At 38.1% G+C, this 18,907-nt stretch overlaps 2 protein-coding genes across 9 annotated transcripts in view; one reads left to right on the plus strand and one right to left on the minus strand.

Moving 5' to 3' along the window:
* wu:fi37e09 overlaps positions 1-13,014 on the minus strand; it is a 33,213-nt gene extending 20,199 nt beyond the window's left edge. For 4 of the 7 annotated variants that reach the window (XR_015521511.1, XR_015521512.1, XR_015521513.1 and 1 more), the window contains exons 1-4: positions 12,668-13,014; positions 2,958-3,260; positions 954-1,298; positions 327-452 (exon numbers count right to left, since the gene is read on the minus strand). Coding sequence is in view for 1 of the 7 variants with exons in the window: in XM_087303590.1 (XP_087159716.1) it covers positions 327-452; positions 954-1,298; positions 2,958-3,260; positions 12,668-12,713 (820 nt within the window). In the remaining 6 variants the exon portion in view is untranslated. Of the gene's footprint in view, positions 1-270; positions 453-953; positions 1,299-2,957; positions 3,261-12,667 lie in introns of all 7 variants that reach the window. The other 3 variants (XR_015521514.1, XR_015521516.1, XR_015521515.1) reach the window with 1 other exon arrangement.
* LOC110438268 (CD48 antigen-like) overlaps positions 12,201-18,907 on the plus strand; it is a 31,189-nt gene continuing 24,482 nt past the window's right edge. The window contains exon 1 of one of the 2 annotated variants that reach the window (XM_087303682.1): positions 12,201-12,289. Coding sequence is in view for 1 of the 2 variants with exons in the window: in XM_087303681.1 (XP_087159807.1) it covers positions 15,329-15,377 (49 nt within the window). In the remaining variant the exon portion in view is untranslated. Of the gene's footprint in view, positions 12,290-15,225; positions 15,378-18,907 lie in introns of those variants that run through there. The other variant, XM_087303681.1, reaches the window with a different exon arrangement.

Raw genomic sequence — 18,907 nt, forward strand, 5'->3', positions numbered from 1 at the left:
GTGTGCAAAATTTGTTTGGTTTTGTTTTAAAACATTTTGAATTGGAGAAAGTTCAAAATAACATTTGTCTGAAATAAAAAAAAAAGTTTCAAGATCAATTCAAAGCATCCTGGATTACACAAATTATTGATTTCTTTAAGTGGTTATTTCTTTAAAATATTCCTGTAACTGTCACACCATCCCTGTTTGCAATACTGCAGCTCATAATTACCTGTTATAAAATTTGTGATATTTGTGAAAAAATATAAATAAATAAATGAATACATTTACACCTTACTATTACAGAGTAAAGCTTTTTCTGTTCCTTTGTCAGCTGCAACACTTACCTATTGGTTTTCTTGATTTGGAGATCTTGCAGCAATAGCAAACAGCAACAACAACAGCAGCAGCTAAAGCAATTCCCAGCAGAACAATCACTATTATTCCACCCGGAGACCCACCTGAAGCTGGAACTGATAAAGACAGTCATTATAAACAGTCTGATCTATAACAAAGACTTTAAACATCAGTACCATTTACAACTGGAGTAAGATCTGATACTGTAATGATAAAGACAATCATTATGGACAGTCTGCTCTACAAACATTATAAACATCAGCACTATAGAAGATCATCCTTACACAGGCGGCCCTAAAGCAGGTCTGTGTCTGCTCTGAATTCAGTGTAATGCCTCATTAAAAGGTTTGTGTAACAGTTTGTGTCATTAAATATTCTTGAACATTTATGCAGCTTCAGGTTTGGTTTCTGTACTGCAATAATGTGTAAAGATGCTTAAAACTTCTGCTACTGTAACAGAGTAAATGACTATGCTATGAAAGGTACAGTATGGCATCTCTGATCACTAAATATTGTTAGGTCTGATTCTTCATGATGTAAGATTTGAACAACACATCATCTGTTATTCACAGATGGCTGATAAACAATCAAGGCTTTAAAACCCTTGAATTACTCACCAGTGACAGCAACAGTGATTATCTTGTATGTCATTTGTTTGTTGCTGTTGATCTTCACTGTATAAAGTCCAGCATCTGTGTCTTTCGTGTGGCTGATGATCAGAGATCCAGTCTGGTCATTCAGCTGCAGTCTGTCTCTGAATCTCTCATCCGTATTATAATACGGTGAACTCTTGGCCTCTTTATCTTCTTTAGCCAGGAGTTTTCCCTCATCTCCAAACCTCCACACTATCAGCTCATCTCCTTGTAGTTTAGTAATATCAGTCTGAAGAATGACTGGTTTTCCCTTCGTCACTGATACATTCTTCATTTCAATATTATAAATATCACTAGCAGATGGAACCTCTGAAAAGAGAAACATTCACAGAGGTTAAACATACTGAATAGTCCTGGTATATGAACTGCACTACACTATGATGCGTTACTGTTCTTTTGTTCTGCTTGTGTTAATGGCATAAGATACATGCATATTAATAAAAAGGTAACATTTTTACATGTACAACAATATATACAATCACTTCGCCATATTTATTATGTTTATATATGTGTGCAAGTATGTACATTAATATTTAATGCCATGTCAGACTAAATTATAATAAATATTACTTTGATTGGGTTCAGTTTATAAAACTGTTTACTAGATACTGTAGATTAAAGGAGGACAGTATAATACAAATAGCTTGACAGAAAGAGGAACATTAGAGAATATATACATTCTTGAGTCGGTTCTTCAGGATTAAGACGCATGAGTCCGTCTTGTGTGACATCTGCAAATACACCTTAATCAAAATTAGCTTTAAAATAGATTAAGAGATTAGTGATTTTGTGTGGTTTGTTATTTGTACATGTATGGTACATTTAACACTTTTCACTGTACTACTGCAGATGCAAATGACTAATTGCACTTCTTCGAACTACAATACTATGAATTATTTATTGGTTTGTTTGAAAGTATTGTAATTGGTAAATTGAAATTGAACAAAATAACTGCTCATTGTGTGTGCGAGTGAGTGAGTGAGTGAGTGAGTGAGTGAGTGAGTGACTGTCCGCACCGCCCAGGCAGAGGTAGAGACGGAGGGACATTTCCTTACCCACTGCACAAACTATCAGCACATCAGAGAAACATTCTACCCCAAACTACAGAATATTTACAAACAATTCACCGAGTTAGACAATAAAACACAACTGCAGTGTTTACTAGGGGAAAAAACTGATTATGTCCTTCTAGCGGCCCAATACATTAATGCCTGTTGTCACAAAAAGAGAGAGCAGACCGATAAAAACATCAGTGCTGCACCTGCAAACACACGCGCACACACACGTGCGCACACACACACGGACACGCACACACACCTAGATTATTATAAATCATTCATTGTAAATATATTGATTATTATAGTTTTAATTACGGTTTTATTCTAAAAAATGTATTATATGTACTATATGTATTATATGTTTATTCTGATCTATACTTATTTTTATTGATATTTATAAATAATATGATACATTGAATATTAATGTGATGCATTGAATAATGTATGATAAATTAAATAATAATAATAATATATATTGAATAATAATTAATGTGATTTTTTTACACCACTACTACTACTACTATTTACTGTGTTTTTTATTAAACATGCAAGTTATTTTATCTTTATTGGAAAATTTATAAACGCTTTGGCAATACATTTGCAATATTTGTCATGCCAATAAAGCAAATATTGAATTAAGAGAAAGAGAAATGTGTCAAAATAATATACATTTCTTTTTAGGACTGCTTTATAAAAGCAGTATCAGTCTCAGTCACGCTGTTGTTTTAGATACAATATCAATCACGTGACCACCACTGATGATGAAACCAAGCAACTATTGTCAAAATATGTGATATTGTAAAAAAAAAAAACTGCAAGACTGAATATAACTAACATTAACTGAATTTTAGGTTAATATTCTATTAATTTTGTAATTCTGTTATTTTCTGAGGAATGCATAATTCCTCACCTTCGACATTAACAGTAAATCTTATATCTTTGGGCCCAGTATTGAGGTCAATCCGAAGTATGTAAATTCCTGAGTGTTTGGATCTCATGTTGTTGATAGTCAGAGATTCAGTCTGATCATTCCTCTTCAGTCTGTTTTTCAGTATCTCCACATATTGAATATTTTCAGTAGTGGTGGATCCCTTTTTTTGAAAAATCCACTTTTTCTGAATTATTCCGTGCATTTGAGTGAGGTCAGGATTTAAAGTGACAGACTCTCCCTCCATCACTGACTTCACTTTATCTTCATCAGCACTAAACACACCTGCAAAACAAACAGAAATCAGTTCACTACTGGTAATGTTAATGAACATGTTTAACTTATGCAATGTACAGAAACAGCAATAGTGTGATTGTCAAGCCAAGTAATCTGGATTGCTATAGCGTTTATACCAGGGGTCACAAACTCTGTCCTGCAGAGTTCAACCTGTCTCAACACTCCTGTCTGAAAGCTTCAAGTATACCTAGTAAGTTTGATTAGCTTGTTCAGGTGTGTTTGATTGTTGTTTGAGCTAAACTATGCAGGACAACAGACCTTCATGATTGATGCCCCTAAATAATAAAGATAATATAAATTGCCTTAGCTGCTTCACAATGATAAATATAGGCAAAAGAGTAGAATTATTTAACTACATGACGTTTCATCAATTTAAAACCGAATGGAACATGTCCACTTGTTTGGAGAGAGTGACCATTAAAGAGCTGCTACCAGCTTGCAAGAATGTACCAACTTCCCCCTGTAAATGAAGTGGCAGAGAAAAGTTGTTGCTATCAAACATTGTTTACCAAGTCAGTTTAACGGTGAGTGTATTAATCAAATAGGCCTATTGATGGACTAAATACAGTATTTTATTTTGATACAGTGTTTCTCCTACCATTTTATAAAGGGGCGCGCCCGCCCTCCCAATGACTGTACCCGCCCCCCATGAAATCACATTAATTGCATTATCTATACAGCGCCAGATCACAACTTTTTTTAAATAAACAAGCTAAATAGTTATATGTAACATCTTATTTACACAACAGCATGTCATTTCTGTTCCGCGCTTGCGTCATTACAGCTAAAATATATACAGATGCAGACATCCCAAGTCTCTCAAAAGATACCCGCAAACGAATTATTATCTTCCGAAATCGCGCGTCTCCCGTCCGGTCTTCAAATACGTCCCGCATCCCTCCCCGCTCTTCAGATACTCTCCCGGAAGCTCTGTGTGTCTTCTGCAAATTCATACCGGCTCCATGATCCCCCAAAATAAATTAAAATACCCGGAAATCATGGCAACGAGAGTGAATGAGCACGTGAACAGATCGCGAGAGGCACAGTGATGATCTAAATATTACATTTGATAGGTTAAATGAATAGAGCAGTAAAAATATCGCGAGTGCAAATCCCTTTGTCTCTCTCTTTGAGAGATCTGCTGTCAATAGTTGGAGACGAGCAAAATAGTTGAATGGTTCAGCATGTGTTTAGGCCTTTTTTTTTTTTTTTTTTTTTTTTTTTTTTTACATACGACACCTGAAAGTTCTGTGTTTTTGACAATATTACAAATTCACTAAAAAGCTGGCTGGAATTATTAGATAACTTTTTTAACAAAAATATATAATAATATAACTTCTTGTAATACATGCATTGCTTTAAGAAGTAATTTATAGGCCTATTTTCTTTTAGTAAGCACGTATTTATATTTATAGATGTGCATTTTAACTCATTTTTATCTTTCATCATTTGCAATGTTTCCAAACTGCATTGTTTGTAATTTTTCTGTGGTGGTTTATTCTGCTTTGGTGACCCCTGATAAAGAAGGCACTACGCTGAAGTAAAATGAATGGATGAATTATTTTCTGTAAAGCTGCTTCTGGCCATGACATGTTCATATTTAATTTTTTTATAAGAGACATGTTTAATAAATGTCTCAATAAATGGGCCAGACATTTCTGACTTTCCATACCAAGAGGCTCAGGAAATGTTCTTCCAGAAGCCCATAAGAATACATTGCAGTGACGAAAGCTGCACGGCTTGTGAATAAAAAAAGATGTAAAATAAATGTTAATTTATAATTTACAAACGGTTGTACAGTTCAAATAGTTGTTCAGTTATTTACTGCTGTCATTAAAAGGCCATGACTTCTTGTATCAGTGTGAGTCTAAACATCCATGCTGCGTTGGGCCCTTTAATAGACCCTTTACTTTTGACAATTAAAACAATAGTAATAACAACAACTTCTGCAACAACATCAACAACAATAATAGTAAGCTATTATATATATATATATATATATATATATATATATATATTATTTTTTTTTTTTTTTTTATAAAAATAGAACTATATTAGACAGTCCTTCAATAATCCACTCATTAAAAAAATTTAAGATATTACTAAACTTAAATATATAGGCTATGGGCTCTGGTTTATTAATAAAAAGTATTTCTCCAGTTTGTTTTCATAAACCAACAAGGATAACTTGCTAATGAATGCAGCATTTTGTAAATTTTTTAACTGAATAAAATGTTTCTTCATCTGTTTCTTGAATTAATGGAATGGAATTGTTTTGTCAAAAAAAAAAAAATAACCGGGACAAATAAAATAATATAAACATGACGCGCGCACTTGGATCTCTCCAGTCATCGTGCAGGTGCAGGCCACAGGAGCATTTTCAAATAGCGCTTAGTAACGGCTCCTTTCCTCCATGTCATGACGACTGTCATCTCTAACACATGGAAGGTGAGTAAATTGGCAAAATAAATATACAAATTAGATATGATTTGCTCACAAATATTTACACTTACACGCATTATTATGTCATGTAACCTGTTCTAGGAACATCTTGCGAAGAGATTGCTGTTTTATAAGAGGGGTATTATTTTACGATAATAACAATAGGCTGGATATACATAATCACTCAAATTGCACGTCTACCTCACACAAATATAAATAATTTTATGTAAAATATTGATGTGTCGAAATATTTCATCGTCACTGAAAGCAAAGCTTCCCTGAAAGCCATTTCAAGCAACTGTTAAATTAAACAAATAACGTTATACATTCATACTGCTTATTAGACTTTTTTTTTCCACAAATATATTAATTTATTTAGTTTTTTTGTCTTGCCTTTGATTTGTGAATCGCAAAGGCCCTGGAACAGATCGGGATAATGGCATACTACCCGAGGAGGAAGACTGGGGGGAAAGCTGGCCGTTGGATAGCGGAGGTTGGTTGTCACGGACGAAAGTGAAGAGGGTTGGGAAGTCGTGAAACAAAGTGAAAGTGAATAGCAGACGGGGGAGGAGGCCGGGTAAATAGGAGGATTGGTAAAATGAGGTGCCGGATCAGATTTCAGAGCTTCCGGATCCGGCTTGTTCAGGTGTTATACCATGACCATCAAAATCTGTGACCCTAGGGGGGCGTGGCTGCGTAATCTATGCAAACTGCATATATGCCTATTAATCCAACAATGGCAAAGTGTATAGAAAACTTTTGTTTAGAATAACACAAATTAAGCCCTGCTTATATGATTCTTTTACACGCAATGCTATCTAATATTCTTTCCTCATATTACTCGAGTAATATTACACATTTGTTATTAATTGCGTTTCTTAAACAGTTACCTGTGTGATAAATTGTGTTCAAGTAATGTACTTCAATACATTTTTATTAATTCTCACAAAAACGTACATAAAGCCTGCTTTTTTCCTTCTCAGAACATCCACATAAACCCTGACATTGTTCAGAATTCTGTCTCAAACAGCCGTTTGAGTCACCTCAAATGTAAGCATTTTTAAAGTAACTAACTGAATTGGAAACAAATGTAAGAAATCATAATTAATTTAACAAACAATACTATTTAAAATGTATTATCCAGCTGGGTAACACTAAACTAATAACAAATAATGATAATAAAAAAATACTAACTTATTTTCTCATTTGCTTATTTCAGATGTATCCATATTAGGTGTAAATCATTGTGACAGATATGGACTAGAAATGTAAAGTTTGCTGCATCAAATCCAGGTAGCAGAGGGACTTTAGGAGCCTGATTAAAACAGTCAGACGCACTTCACTTGCAATGCAGACCATCATTTCTGGACAGCTTTCTACTTGCTGCTGTGGACATGAAAGGTTCAGTAGACTTTTTGCTCTGAATGAATGGCTATTAACATGGTGTGAAGTAGAGCTGCACAATTAATCGTTAAAAGATCGCGATCTCGATTCGACCCCCTAGACGATCTTAATCCAGCATTTCTATGATTCTGTCAATCATATTTTCAAGTTCAAGAGAGAAGCAAAGGCGGCTGCACGAGTCTTTTCATTGTTTCACATATTTTGCTCAGTGACATGGACACCTCCAAATGATGTTGAAAGAGTCACATTCTGTATTTGTTTGTTCCATATTTTTATTTTATTGTTTTTATTTATTTTTCCTTTGCAGGTAGGAAAATAACTGTATATGTGCACTTGAAGTCAGAACTATTAGCCCTCCTGAATATTAGCAACCCTTTTCCTCCCCAATTTCTGTTTAATGGAAAGAAGATTTCTGAACATAAGTTTTATTTACTCATTTCTAATAACTGATTTATTTTATCTTTGCTATGATGACAGCACATAATATTTGACTAGATATTTTTCAAAATACAAGCATTCAGATTCAAAGTGTGATTCAAAGGCTTACTTAGTGTAATTACGCAGTTCATTGTATAACAGTAGTTTCTTCTGCAGACAATCAAAAAATATATAGCGCAAAGGGGCTAATATTATAGACCTTAAACCTGCTTTTATTCTAGCCAAAATAAAACAACAAATATCCCTTTCTCCAGAAGAAAAATATTAGAGGAAATACTGTTAAAATTCCTTGCTCTGTTAAACATCATTTGGGAAATATTTATAAAAAAAAAATTCTTAGGAGCGCTAATAATTTTGACTTCAACTGATAATCGTTTTGAATAATCGTGATTACAATTATGACCAAAATAATCGTGATTATGATTTTTCCCAAAATCGAGCAGCCGTACACTGTAAAACATTTATTTTTATGCACAACACTGTGTTAGCTATGAAAGAAAAAAAACCATATCAAATGCTTGTCGTTATTATAACTGTAAAATGCGTTATGATCATTTAAATGTGCGCGCACAGGCTTCACTTTCACAAAAACACACACACATGCAAATCATTCTTTCAACGTGGCTCTCAAACAATCACTCTGTGCAACAAATTGAACAACTTTACAACTTTATAACTTGTTTTTCACAGCATATGAAGGTTCTGTTCACTAAAGTAGCAGTCATTGGCATGCTACATGCATGCGTTCTCGGTAGCTCGTGGTCAGCTGACGTGTGATTTTGCGGCCGCAAATAAATCATTACATGAGACAGAAATTACATTTCTGGGTGAATTATACCCTATAAATACAGTATGTGACACTTTTAATGCCATTAAAAGGTGTTCAAGTTCCTGTGAGGACCTGTGCAGCCGCCTTTAAGCTTCTCACCTGACTTTGAAAATATAATTGGCTGAATCGTAGAAAAGCTGAATTAAGATCGTGTGTAGGGCCGAATCGAGATTGTGATCTTTTTTCGATTAATCGTGCAGCCCTACCGTGGTGTTCAGCACTTGTCATCTTTCCAGTATATGCTGTGTAGTGTGTATAGCGCCTTTATGCAGCACGTTGGCAATTCCTGCAAAACTGAAAGTAAAAGTATAATACGTAAGCATTTATAGGCTATTTAAAAGCAGAAAAAAAGAGAAAAAGAGGAAACCCCCACCCCCACCATGATACCAGTGTTGCCACATGTCGATTAACCGGTGGGAAAATTTCCTCATTGTAACAACCATAATTCTCGCACCTATAGCGAATAATCACATGTTCAAATCCTCTAAATTAGATCAAGGTTTTATGTTACGGAAGGCCAAAGGTCTGAGATCTATTGAGGATCTGTACATAGACAGAAAATTTGCATCTTTTAGCCAGTTGCAATCAGCATTTAATTCTTCGGTTCTTGCAAATGAGACATTGGGCTCTATTTTGACGGTCCATGCGCAGAGCGCAAAACGCAGGGCGCAAACGCTTTCAGGGCATGTCAGGATGCGTTTTTGTTAATTTAAGGACGAGAAATCTGCCTTGCACCGCGGCGCATGATCTAAAAGGGTTGAGTTTATTTTCTTAATGAGTTATAGGTGTGTTTTGAGAATAAACCAATCAGAGTCTCATCTTCCATTCCCTTTAAGAGTCAGCTGCATCGCGCTAAGAGCGCATTCGCTATTTACAGGACGCAAAGTAAGTCTAAGTGGAAAAAACTGAGCATTTCACAAGCAAACACTTAACAGTTTTTTAACAGAAAACTGTTAAACAGAGCATCTACTGCGTGAGAATGAGAGATAATAGAACCACTTTCACATTCGCTCATGGATAGGGAAACCTTTACGCACAGACATCAACTAGTCTATAAATAAATACTTTTGTTTGTTAAGCGCAAATATTCGTTTCAAAACTATTTCTAAATTCAGTTCTAATTTCCAGCAAACGAATAAATGAATAATAATAACAAAATGTGCTCAAAAACCTGAGTTATATCCTAAAACACATGCTGTGCCCCATATGGTCTAAAACCTGACAGGTGGGCAAATCTAAGCTTGTTTTTAATAAAACAAATATAAATATGGATATAATAAAATAATACTGCTAATAATAATAACATTATACAAAAGCAAATTATTATGAATGAACTGAAAAAGCCTCCAGAGATGAAGAAGACAAAAGCAGTGATTTTTCCTATTTATGTGGGCTAGAAAATAATATGTTTTGTAATATTTTAATCCTTTATATTTATATTCTATATCTATTCTTATTATATCCTATATATATATATATATATATATATATATATATATATATATATATATATATATATATATATATATATATATATATATATCCTTAATATTTAAACGTTTTTATATGTGTAGATATTTGCCTATTGCTCTCTTGTGCGTATTAAGCAGTGTGTAAGCGAGGCGCAACTCTGCGCCGGAGTTTAGACCGGGTTAGTTTTGGTCTAATGAAAAATCTATTATAGTTTCTCAAAATAGCAACGCGCCAGCGGTCCGCCTCAGAACGCCTTCCTTTTTAGACCAGAACGCCTATGGGCGCACAAATGAGCGCAAATGCATTTGCTATTTAAACAGCGTAGTGCAACGCCTCAAAACGACTCAAGCTGCGCCAAGCTGAAACTACCAAAAGACTAATGCGCCGCGCCCTGCACCACACTGCGCCGGGTGTATAATAGGGCCATAATGTTCAAACTGTAATTTTAAGCTTTATGGACAAACCAAAATCTAAAACATTTGAGCGATGTTTTTTGGTAAACCAAAATTCTAGACATATGGTTTCACGCTGTGTTACTGCTTTTCAACTTCCTGTGAATACAAACTATATAAAAGAGGCCTGGACTAAGGAATTTACTGAAGAAGTGCCTTATGAAACCTGGAACAAAAGCCTCGAAAGGATTCAAGGCTGCTCGATAAACACGAGGCACATGTTGATTCAGTTTAAAGTAATTCACAGATTGTATTATTCCAAAGCAAAACTAAGTAAAATATCTAACTCCAACTAACTTGTTTTTTTTTTCTTTGTGTGTGTTGTTTTGTTGGTACATTATGTAAAATTGTTTAAAAATAAAAATAAAAAATAAAAATGAAAATAAATGAGATGGCCAGTTCCTTCTCCCCTCCTCATTAGGAGAGAGTGTGGGTGGAATGCAACTGGAGTGACCGGTTCCAGAGGACAAATCCAGGTCTCAGTCATAACCTGTACTGCAAGTACATTGTGTGAAGAGTAAAAAAAAAAAAAAAAAAAGCTTACTACTGTAGTGCCACGTGAATGTTTGTGCTCAGTGGAGTCTTCACGCAAGGAGACTGGACACTGCTGCTGGATGCTTCCACTGATGTTTCAGTGTACTATCTAATTATTTATACAGCTAAGCTAAGAGCCTCTTCCCTAATTAACCAAACAAAAGCTTCCATTTGCAAATTAAAACAAAGCCTCCTAAATAAGCCTTTACTTAAAATAAAAATAAAACAATCAAAAACACTTTACATTTTATACATGATGCTCAGCTATGTGGAAAGTCACACTTTAAAGTCAAATTTTGATTTAACACCTGATCATTGAGCACGGATGACTTTATGACAAACAAGAGCATAATATAAAGACGGAATGTGCAGCCACTGTGAGCCCCTATGCTGGATTCAGTGACCGGCACACATAGGCTCTCCTCCGTTAATCTGTAAAGGCTGTCAGATCAACGTGTGTGTGTGTGTGTGTGTGTGTGTGTGTGTGTGTGTGTGTGTGTGTGTGTGTGTGTGTGTGTGTGTGTGTGTGTGTGTGTGTGTGTGTGTGTGTGTGTGTGTGTGTGTGTGTGCGCGCGCGCGCGCATGGTGACAGCTCTCACACGCGCTCGTTATAATCAATATGAATCGGCGGCCAATAACAGTATGGCCGCCGATATATTGTGCATCCCTAGTTATTATTACATTAATCACTTGATATGTTTTTGTATGCCAAACACAAAGTGTTGTGGATGAAAACAAAAAAGTTTACTGGGTCAGTACATCTACTCTAGCCTATAATGTTGAATATAATGCAGGAGGGAATCTGATGATGACATGTCTCATTTTACCTGTGAACAAAATGGTCTAATAATCCCTATGTTCAAATCCATCATTCCATGTCTATACAAAATGCGGCTTTTAACCAACAGTAGATCTACATTAAAGCCTACTAATAATTAAGTTATTTTACCATATGTTTGAGAAATATTAATAATAATAGCCCACTCATGTTTACCTTTATTTTACACCTACATAACCGTGAGAAAATCGTGATCTTTATTTTAAGCAAAAAATAATAATAAATTGCGATTCTCATTTTAGCCAGAATCGTGCAGCCCTTGAAGAAAGTTAAATATAACCAAGTATTAGAAGTAGTAAAAGTAAAAGTAGGTGTAAGAGTATTGTGGTGGTTATTATTATTAGTATTATTATTATTATTAACAGTATTATGATTATTAATAGTAGATAGGGGTAGGGGTGAGAAGTGTGTTTGTAAGTATGTGTGCGCATGAAAAAAGGGTGGGAAGGAGGAAAGTGGGGGGGGGAATAATGATTAGTCTGTAAACCTAACCTCTGGTCCACACTGAGGGTGGTGGTAATGCACCAAAAACGCTGGTTGCCAACCACCGAAAATTATAAGTCGTCGTCTTGAAAACACACACACACACACGTATCCAGGGGGAGTCGTAAGTAAAAGAGGATTTGCACATTCTTATTCAGGATGAACTTGCACATTTTAAACATTCAAAAGTTTTTGTACACTCTTATACATTTGCTAATGTTGTTTTGCATTTGTGTACTGTATTTTATGAATGTGTATTTTTTATTTTGTGCACGTGAATTGTTTTGTGAATATGTATAACTGTTTAACGCACGTGAATTTGGCAACGCATGTGTACATCGTGTCTTTTGCTTGAATTTCTTTTGAGTCTACTCTGTCCCCATAAGCAAGAACTTAAGCGCAAGCCAACGTGTAAACAAGGATATCAGTAAATGTTAGATTACCAGTAATATCAAGTGAAACCGAAAGTGTTGGGAAAAAATTCAAAGAAAGCTTCACTTACCACAGACGATGACTGCAAACACAACAGTTCTCAAAACGTTCTTCATATTGTTGTAGATTTCAGAAGATTCGAACGTGTTATTTTTGGTAATAGTTAAACGTTAGTTTGAGCCACACCCAGTCAACTGACAACAACGATTTCAGATGTTCAGTTTCCAGACAAGAACCATTTCACCCAACTTTGTTATGCTCGTGTTCGGCCAAACATTTACCACGTTTCTTAAAGTTTACGCACGTTTGCAATACATTAATGATAACAGCGGAACACATAACACTTTAATGGCGGTCTCTTCTTTTTCTTCTTCTGCTTTTTTCTTCTTCTTCTTCTTCTTCTTCTTCTTCATTGATGTTTAACGGCGGTTGGCATCCAACTTTAATGGTGCATTGCAGCCCCTTCTGTACTGGAGTGTGGAGTGGATTTGGACTGAAATAATTGCAGTACCCTCTCATTTTATATTCCCCTCTCCTCTTTTTACTCTTTTCTTACCTTAAATATCCATAATAAACTCTATATCCTATTTACTAAACCAGTGACCTTTAAGAAATATAATAAATTTTTCTTTTTCTTCTTCTTAGTTTTTTGGCGACTTGTATTCTTTGTACATATCGCCACCTACTGTGCCAGTTGTGCAACCAGATTCTGTTATTGCTCTGCCCTCAGAATCCAGGTACCGGTTGACGTTGCGTGTTCAGCTCCTCCCCTGGAATACTGAATTCCTTAGTCCCCAGAATTGTATCATAGCACCAATTTTATTTACTTACATGACTTATATTTTAGTTATATTATTATTAGTTACATTACTGTTAGTTATATTTTACTATATCCTTTTATCTAAACCTGTATTATATAAAAAATCTATTAGAATCATTTATCCTAAATGGTCATAATTAAACTCATACCCCAGTAGGTATCCTATATCTTTATCTTCCTTTCCTTTCTCCTAAAGATATTCAATTAGTTCCTTTCTTTCTTCTCTGTATTTTAAACATTCATATATTACATGCTGGATTGTTTCTTTTACATTACAAGATTCACATAATCCATTCTCAAGTACACCAATTAAAAACAGTGCATCATTCAGTCTGGTATGCCCTATGCTTCTTCTTTTTCTTTTTCTTCCTTGTTGTTTTATGGCGGGTGGCATCCAACTTTAAGGTTCAGTACCCCAAATCAGCAAGAAGAGGATCACTGTCAGGGGCAAAGAGAATTTTAAAGACTGTTTTCTTTTTTCTTTTTTTTTCTTTTTTGAAGACTGTTAGCTTCTAGGAAAGAAATCAATTACGTTTCTTAAATTCAAAGTGGGGGGGAAACGGTTCAATGGGTATGTCTCACAGCAAGAAGGTCGCTGGTTCGAGCCTCGGCTGGGTCAGTTGGCATTACTGTGTGGAGTTTGCGTGTTGGCTAGGGTTTTCTCCGGGTGTTCCGCCGCTCCAGTTTTCCTCACAAGCCCAAAGACATGTGATACAGGTGAATTGTGTATGCTGAAATTGACTGTAGTATATGAGTGTGTGTATGAATGAGTGTGTATGGATGTTTCCCAGTGATGGGCTGCGGCTGGAAGGGCATCCGCTGCGTAAAACCATATGCTGGATAAGTTGGTGGATAATTAAGATTAAAAAGGGAGATTAATAAAGGGACTAGGCCAAATAAATGAATAAATAAATTCAAAATTAGGGGTGTCGCGATGGCGCAGTGGGTAGTGCTGTCACCTCACAGCAAAAAGGTCGCTGGTTTGAGTCTCGGCTCGGCCAGTTGGCATTTCTGTGTGGAGTTTGCATGTTTTCCCCATGATCGCGTGGGTTTCCTCCGTGTGCTCCGGTTTCCCCCACAAATCCAAACACATGTGCTATAGGTTAATTAATTAATTAATTAATTAATTAATTAATAAGCTAAATTTGTCCATACCATGTGTGTGAGTGAATAAAAGTGTATGGATGTTTGCCAGGGATGGGTTGCAGCTGGAAGGGCATTCGCTGCGTAAAACATATGCTGGATATGTTGCCGTTCATTTAGTTGTAGCGACCCCTGATTAATAAAGGGACTAAGCTGAAAAAGAAAATGAATGAATGAATTCAAATTGCTCCTAAAGGTGTACTAAATGCAAGATATCTTTTTGCTTTTCAAACATAGGGAATTGCTTTTTTTAAAATACCATAAGAAATAGGGTCTAAAATAGTTCAAAAAATGCTAAATTCCCATGATGCATACACTACACTAAAAATAATATAGCGTCAGTCATAATTCCAGAGTTGACTTTGAGTATTTTCTTTGGCATTATAATAATTTTAAGTATCTTATTGGTTCCATTTCACACATACTGCATTCTGATATCCATTGTAATGGACACATGATATCTTTAAAATAAAATAATTTTTTCTCCAAAACAATGATTCAGTATGAACATTGTCTTTCAAGCAATTCGGGAAATTAGGAAGAAAAGATAAGTATAAAATATTTATTTTTCTTGTAGCCAGGGGTTTAAAGATGTAGGTCATAAGTATAAGGTGTCAGTCTCTAAAGTGTGACGCCCACTAGAGGGGTTTACTGTCACTGACTTCAGAGCTTCAATAAACCACCTGCAGACTAGCAGCTCGCAAGTTTTTCAGTTAGTTCCTAGGAAGACATTTATACAATTAACTGTTCAGTGAAATCCTCAAGAATATGTTGGACATGTTTATTATCTTCTATTTGTGCTCATGGACTCTGACTGGTAAGTTTTATTATTTTGATTATTAGGCTTAGTTCTGTGTACAGAATAGTATCATTTATCCACCAGCACTATTCTTCATTGTTTGCATTTATGTTTTCATTAAGCCTACAGTATTATAATTCTAATCAGATAAATATACTCATTCATTTACATAGAGATTACATAGAGAGGATGGTTAGCGGGGAGGGAAGACACGAGCCCTCCTTAACACAGGGGGGACTAAACCGTGGTTTAGTGAGCTTATGGGATCGCCCGCAGGGAATCACATATAGCAGGCACCTATGCCCAGAACGCAGGCTGACCAGTGGGCATGCCAACAACATAACGGGCTGCGGAGTCAGATGCTGGGGGCCTCGGAGGAACACTGTAGGGTTCACCGAATGGGGAACTGAACTGACAAAGCTGAAAAGGCGATCGTACCTCCGTGTTAGGGAGAATGGCGCAGCAAGCGTGTTTCAACACCCCAACCGAATTGTTTCCTCAATCACCAAGGGTTACCTAATACCCATGAGGAAACCGGCTCCACTCGCAGATTGTACAACCTAGCAAATGTATTAGGTGTTGCCGCAGCTCTGCAAATGTCTGTCAGAGAGGCGCCGCGTACTAACACCCAAGAGGATGCCTTGGGGACACGGCTCACTACCTGATCCTTAAATGGCATGGTAAGAACCTTGGGCACATAGCCGGGCCGGAGTCTCAGGACAACGTGAGAGAAGGCCGGCCCAAATTGTAGGCAGGAGTCACTGACCGAAAATGCCTCCAGGTCCCTGACCCTCTTAACCGATGCCAACGCGACCAGCAGAGCTGTCTTCAAGGACAGAAATCTCAAGGATACTGAATCCAGTGGCTCAAAGGGCTCCTCACGTAGGCTCGTAGCACTACCTCGAGGTCCCAAAAGGGCATGAGAGGGGGCGGGTTGGAACCATACGCCTCGCACCTCAGAGGACCCGGATGATGAGGTTATGCCTCCCCACGGTGCCGCTGTTTACCGCATCATGATCTGGTTCCACAGATCTGGGAGATGGCGATGCTCGATGGTGCCCTGTCCCTGAGGGAGTAGGTGCTCTCTCAAAAGGACCCCCCAGGGGGCGGTGTCGCGAGGAGGGAGAGCTCTAAAACCAGGTCCAGTTGGGCCATAGAGCCGCAACTAACAAGACCTGCTCCTCGTCCTCCCTGGGATTGCACAGTAACTGCGCGAGCAGGCTCACTGGGGAAAACGCAAGTTTGCGCATGCCCCGAGGCCAGCTGTGGGGCAGAGCCCATGCCAGCTGAACAGGCTCAGGGTAGAGTCGCCATTCTCCCGGGGCAAGGAGCTGCTGTGAGAGCGCGTCAGTCGGACGGTTGAGCTCGCCCGGCATGTGAACAGCACTCATCGACTTCAGCCAAGGATGACTTCGGAGGAGCAGACGGCGAGCGAGCTGCGACATGCGGCGGGAGCGAATACCTCCCATACGGTTGATATACGCTACCGTTGCCGTGCTGTCCGTCCTGACCAGCACGTGTTGCCCCTTCAGCGCCGGAAAAAAGCGGCATAGAGTGAGAAACACTGAAAACAGCTCTAGGCAGTTGATATGCCAATGCAGTTAGGTTCCCTTCGACAAGTCCGAAGCAGCATGCCCGCAACACACAGCCCCCCAACCCGTACTGGAAGCATCTGTCGACTGACAACATGCCTGGATGCCTAACCCAGGGGCACTCAGGCCCATAGGAAAGAGGGGTCCCTCCAGGGGGAGGGGGCGCGGAAACACAGTGGAGTGGAAGTCACTCGGTGTGTGCCCGCGTGCCATGCGCGTCTGGGGACCCGATTGTGAAGCCAATGCCATAGTGGTCTCATATGGAGCAACCCGAGTGGCGAGGTCACGGCTACGGATGCCATATGCTCCAGGAGCCTCTGAAAAGATTTCAGGGGGACCACATTTTTTTCTGTCGAACTCTCTCAGACAGTTCAGCACTGGCTTGGCGCGCTCTCGTGAGAGGCACGCTTACATGGTGATCGAGTCCAGCTCCAACCCGAGAAAGGAGGGGCTCTGCATGGGGGCGAGCCAGCTCTTTTCTCGGTTGATCTGAAACCCCAACAGGTGGAGGTGCCGGAGAACTTTGTCTCTGTGTGTTGGAGAAAAGGAATTTATTTTTATTACTTTTATTATTTTTTTATTAGAAAAATGTTTAGACTAACAACAGATTAATCAATCTTTCTCTTTTGCATTATAAAACATCTTGACCAGACACACTTCCTCTTTTTTACTGTGCTGAATACTTATTAGAAGAACTGCTGACTAGTGGAAAAAGCAGAATAAGAATAAATTTAGGTTTGTTCCGACTGCTGTCTAGACATGTCACAAGTTGTCATGATGCTTGTAGAAGTGTGAAATATATTAAAGATGCACGTAATTGTTCAGTTCTGGTATGCAGAGAAGGGTTGCAGAAAGAGGAAGAATGTCGAAGGTGCGGCCAATGGAGGACTGAACAATGACTGACAAGTGACGTTAAACCAAAACTCCACCTGTTAAGATCAGTTGTGTATATATGGTGGAGTCAGGAAATGTATGTTAGTTGTTAACCTCTTGAATGTAATTCTTGTATTGCATTGGGGAAACGTAACCCAGAGCTCTGTCATCGAATTATTCATTTGTATCCAATAAATTGTTACGATTTTTGACATTGAAGAAAACCCTCTCCTGACCTTTTCTCTTGAACATGCATGGAATTGGCTAGAAATTCCAACATGTGCATAGTCAATTGTCCCCGAGAGTGGGCTAAAATCAGCCAAATGTCGAGAGAACTGATCATGCGGATGCCCGCGGGCCGAAGGGGCGTGTGCGTCCTCCGCGTTGGTGAAACCCCGCAGAGACAAAGAGAGCCTGAAGGGGAGGACCTTGTACTGTCATGCTCGATCTTCGAACGCAGACCACAGAAACTTCCGGTAACGTGGAAGTATGGAGACATGCAGATACATGTCCTTCAGATCTATTGCTGCAAACCAATCCCGAGGACGAATGCATCAGTTGATGCGCTTCTGCGTAAGCATTTGGAAGCGCAGCCTGTGACAGCAGCGGTTCAAAATGCGCAGATCTAGGATATGGCCATAACTCATCGCTCTTTTTGAGCATGATTAAGTACGGACTGTAAAACCCGTCCTCAATCTCGGCTGGAGGGGCTGGCTCGATTGCATCCTTCGCCAGAAGGACAGCAACCTCCGCTCGCAAGACAGGGGTGGACGCAGGACTGAGCCTGGTGAAATACATGCCCGTGAACTTGGAAAGCCGTTTCACGAGCTGTATCGTATAGCCGAGTCTGATCATATGGAAGAGCCATTGTGTCAATGGCGCCTGACACATGAAAGGGCCGAGCCTGCAGCCCACAACAAGGTGTAAAGTTATTGCGTATAATATTTAACAAACCGTTTACTGCTCACATGGATAATTGAATATTAATCAGATGATGTCAATATGCTGCTGTGCCATCAGCCAATCGTTTTATTGCTGATCATGATTTCACGGATCAATAGATCAGTCCTTCACAACACACTC

The sequence above is a fragment of the Danio rerio genome, chromosome 22 (genome assembly GCF_052040795.2).
Source record: "Danio rerio strain M-AB ecotype USA chromosome 22, GRCz13ab, whole genome shotgun sequence".
In the NCBI taxonomy this organism is placed as follows: Eukaryota; Metazoa; Chordata; class Actinopteri; order Cypriniformes; family Danionidae; genus Danio; species Danio rerio.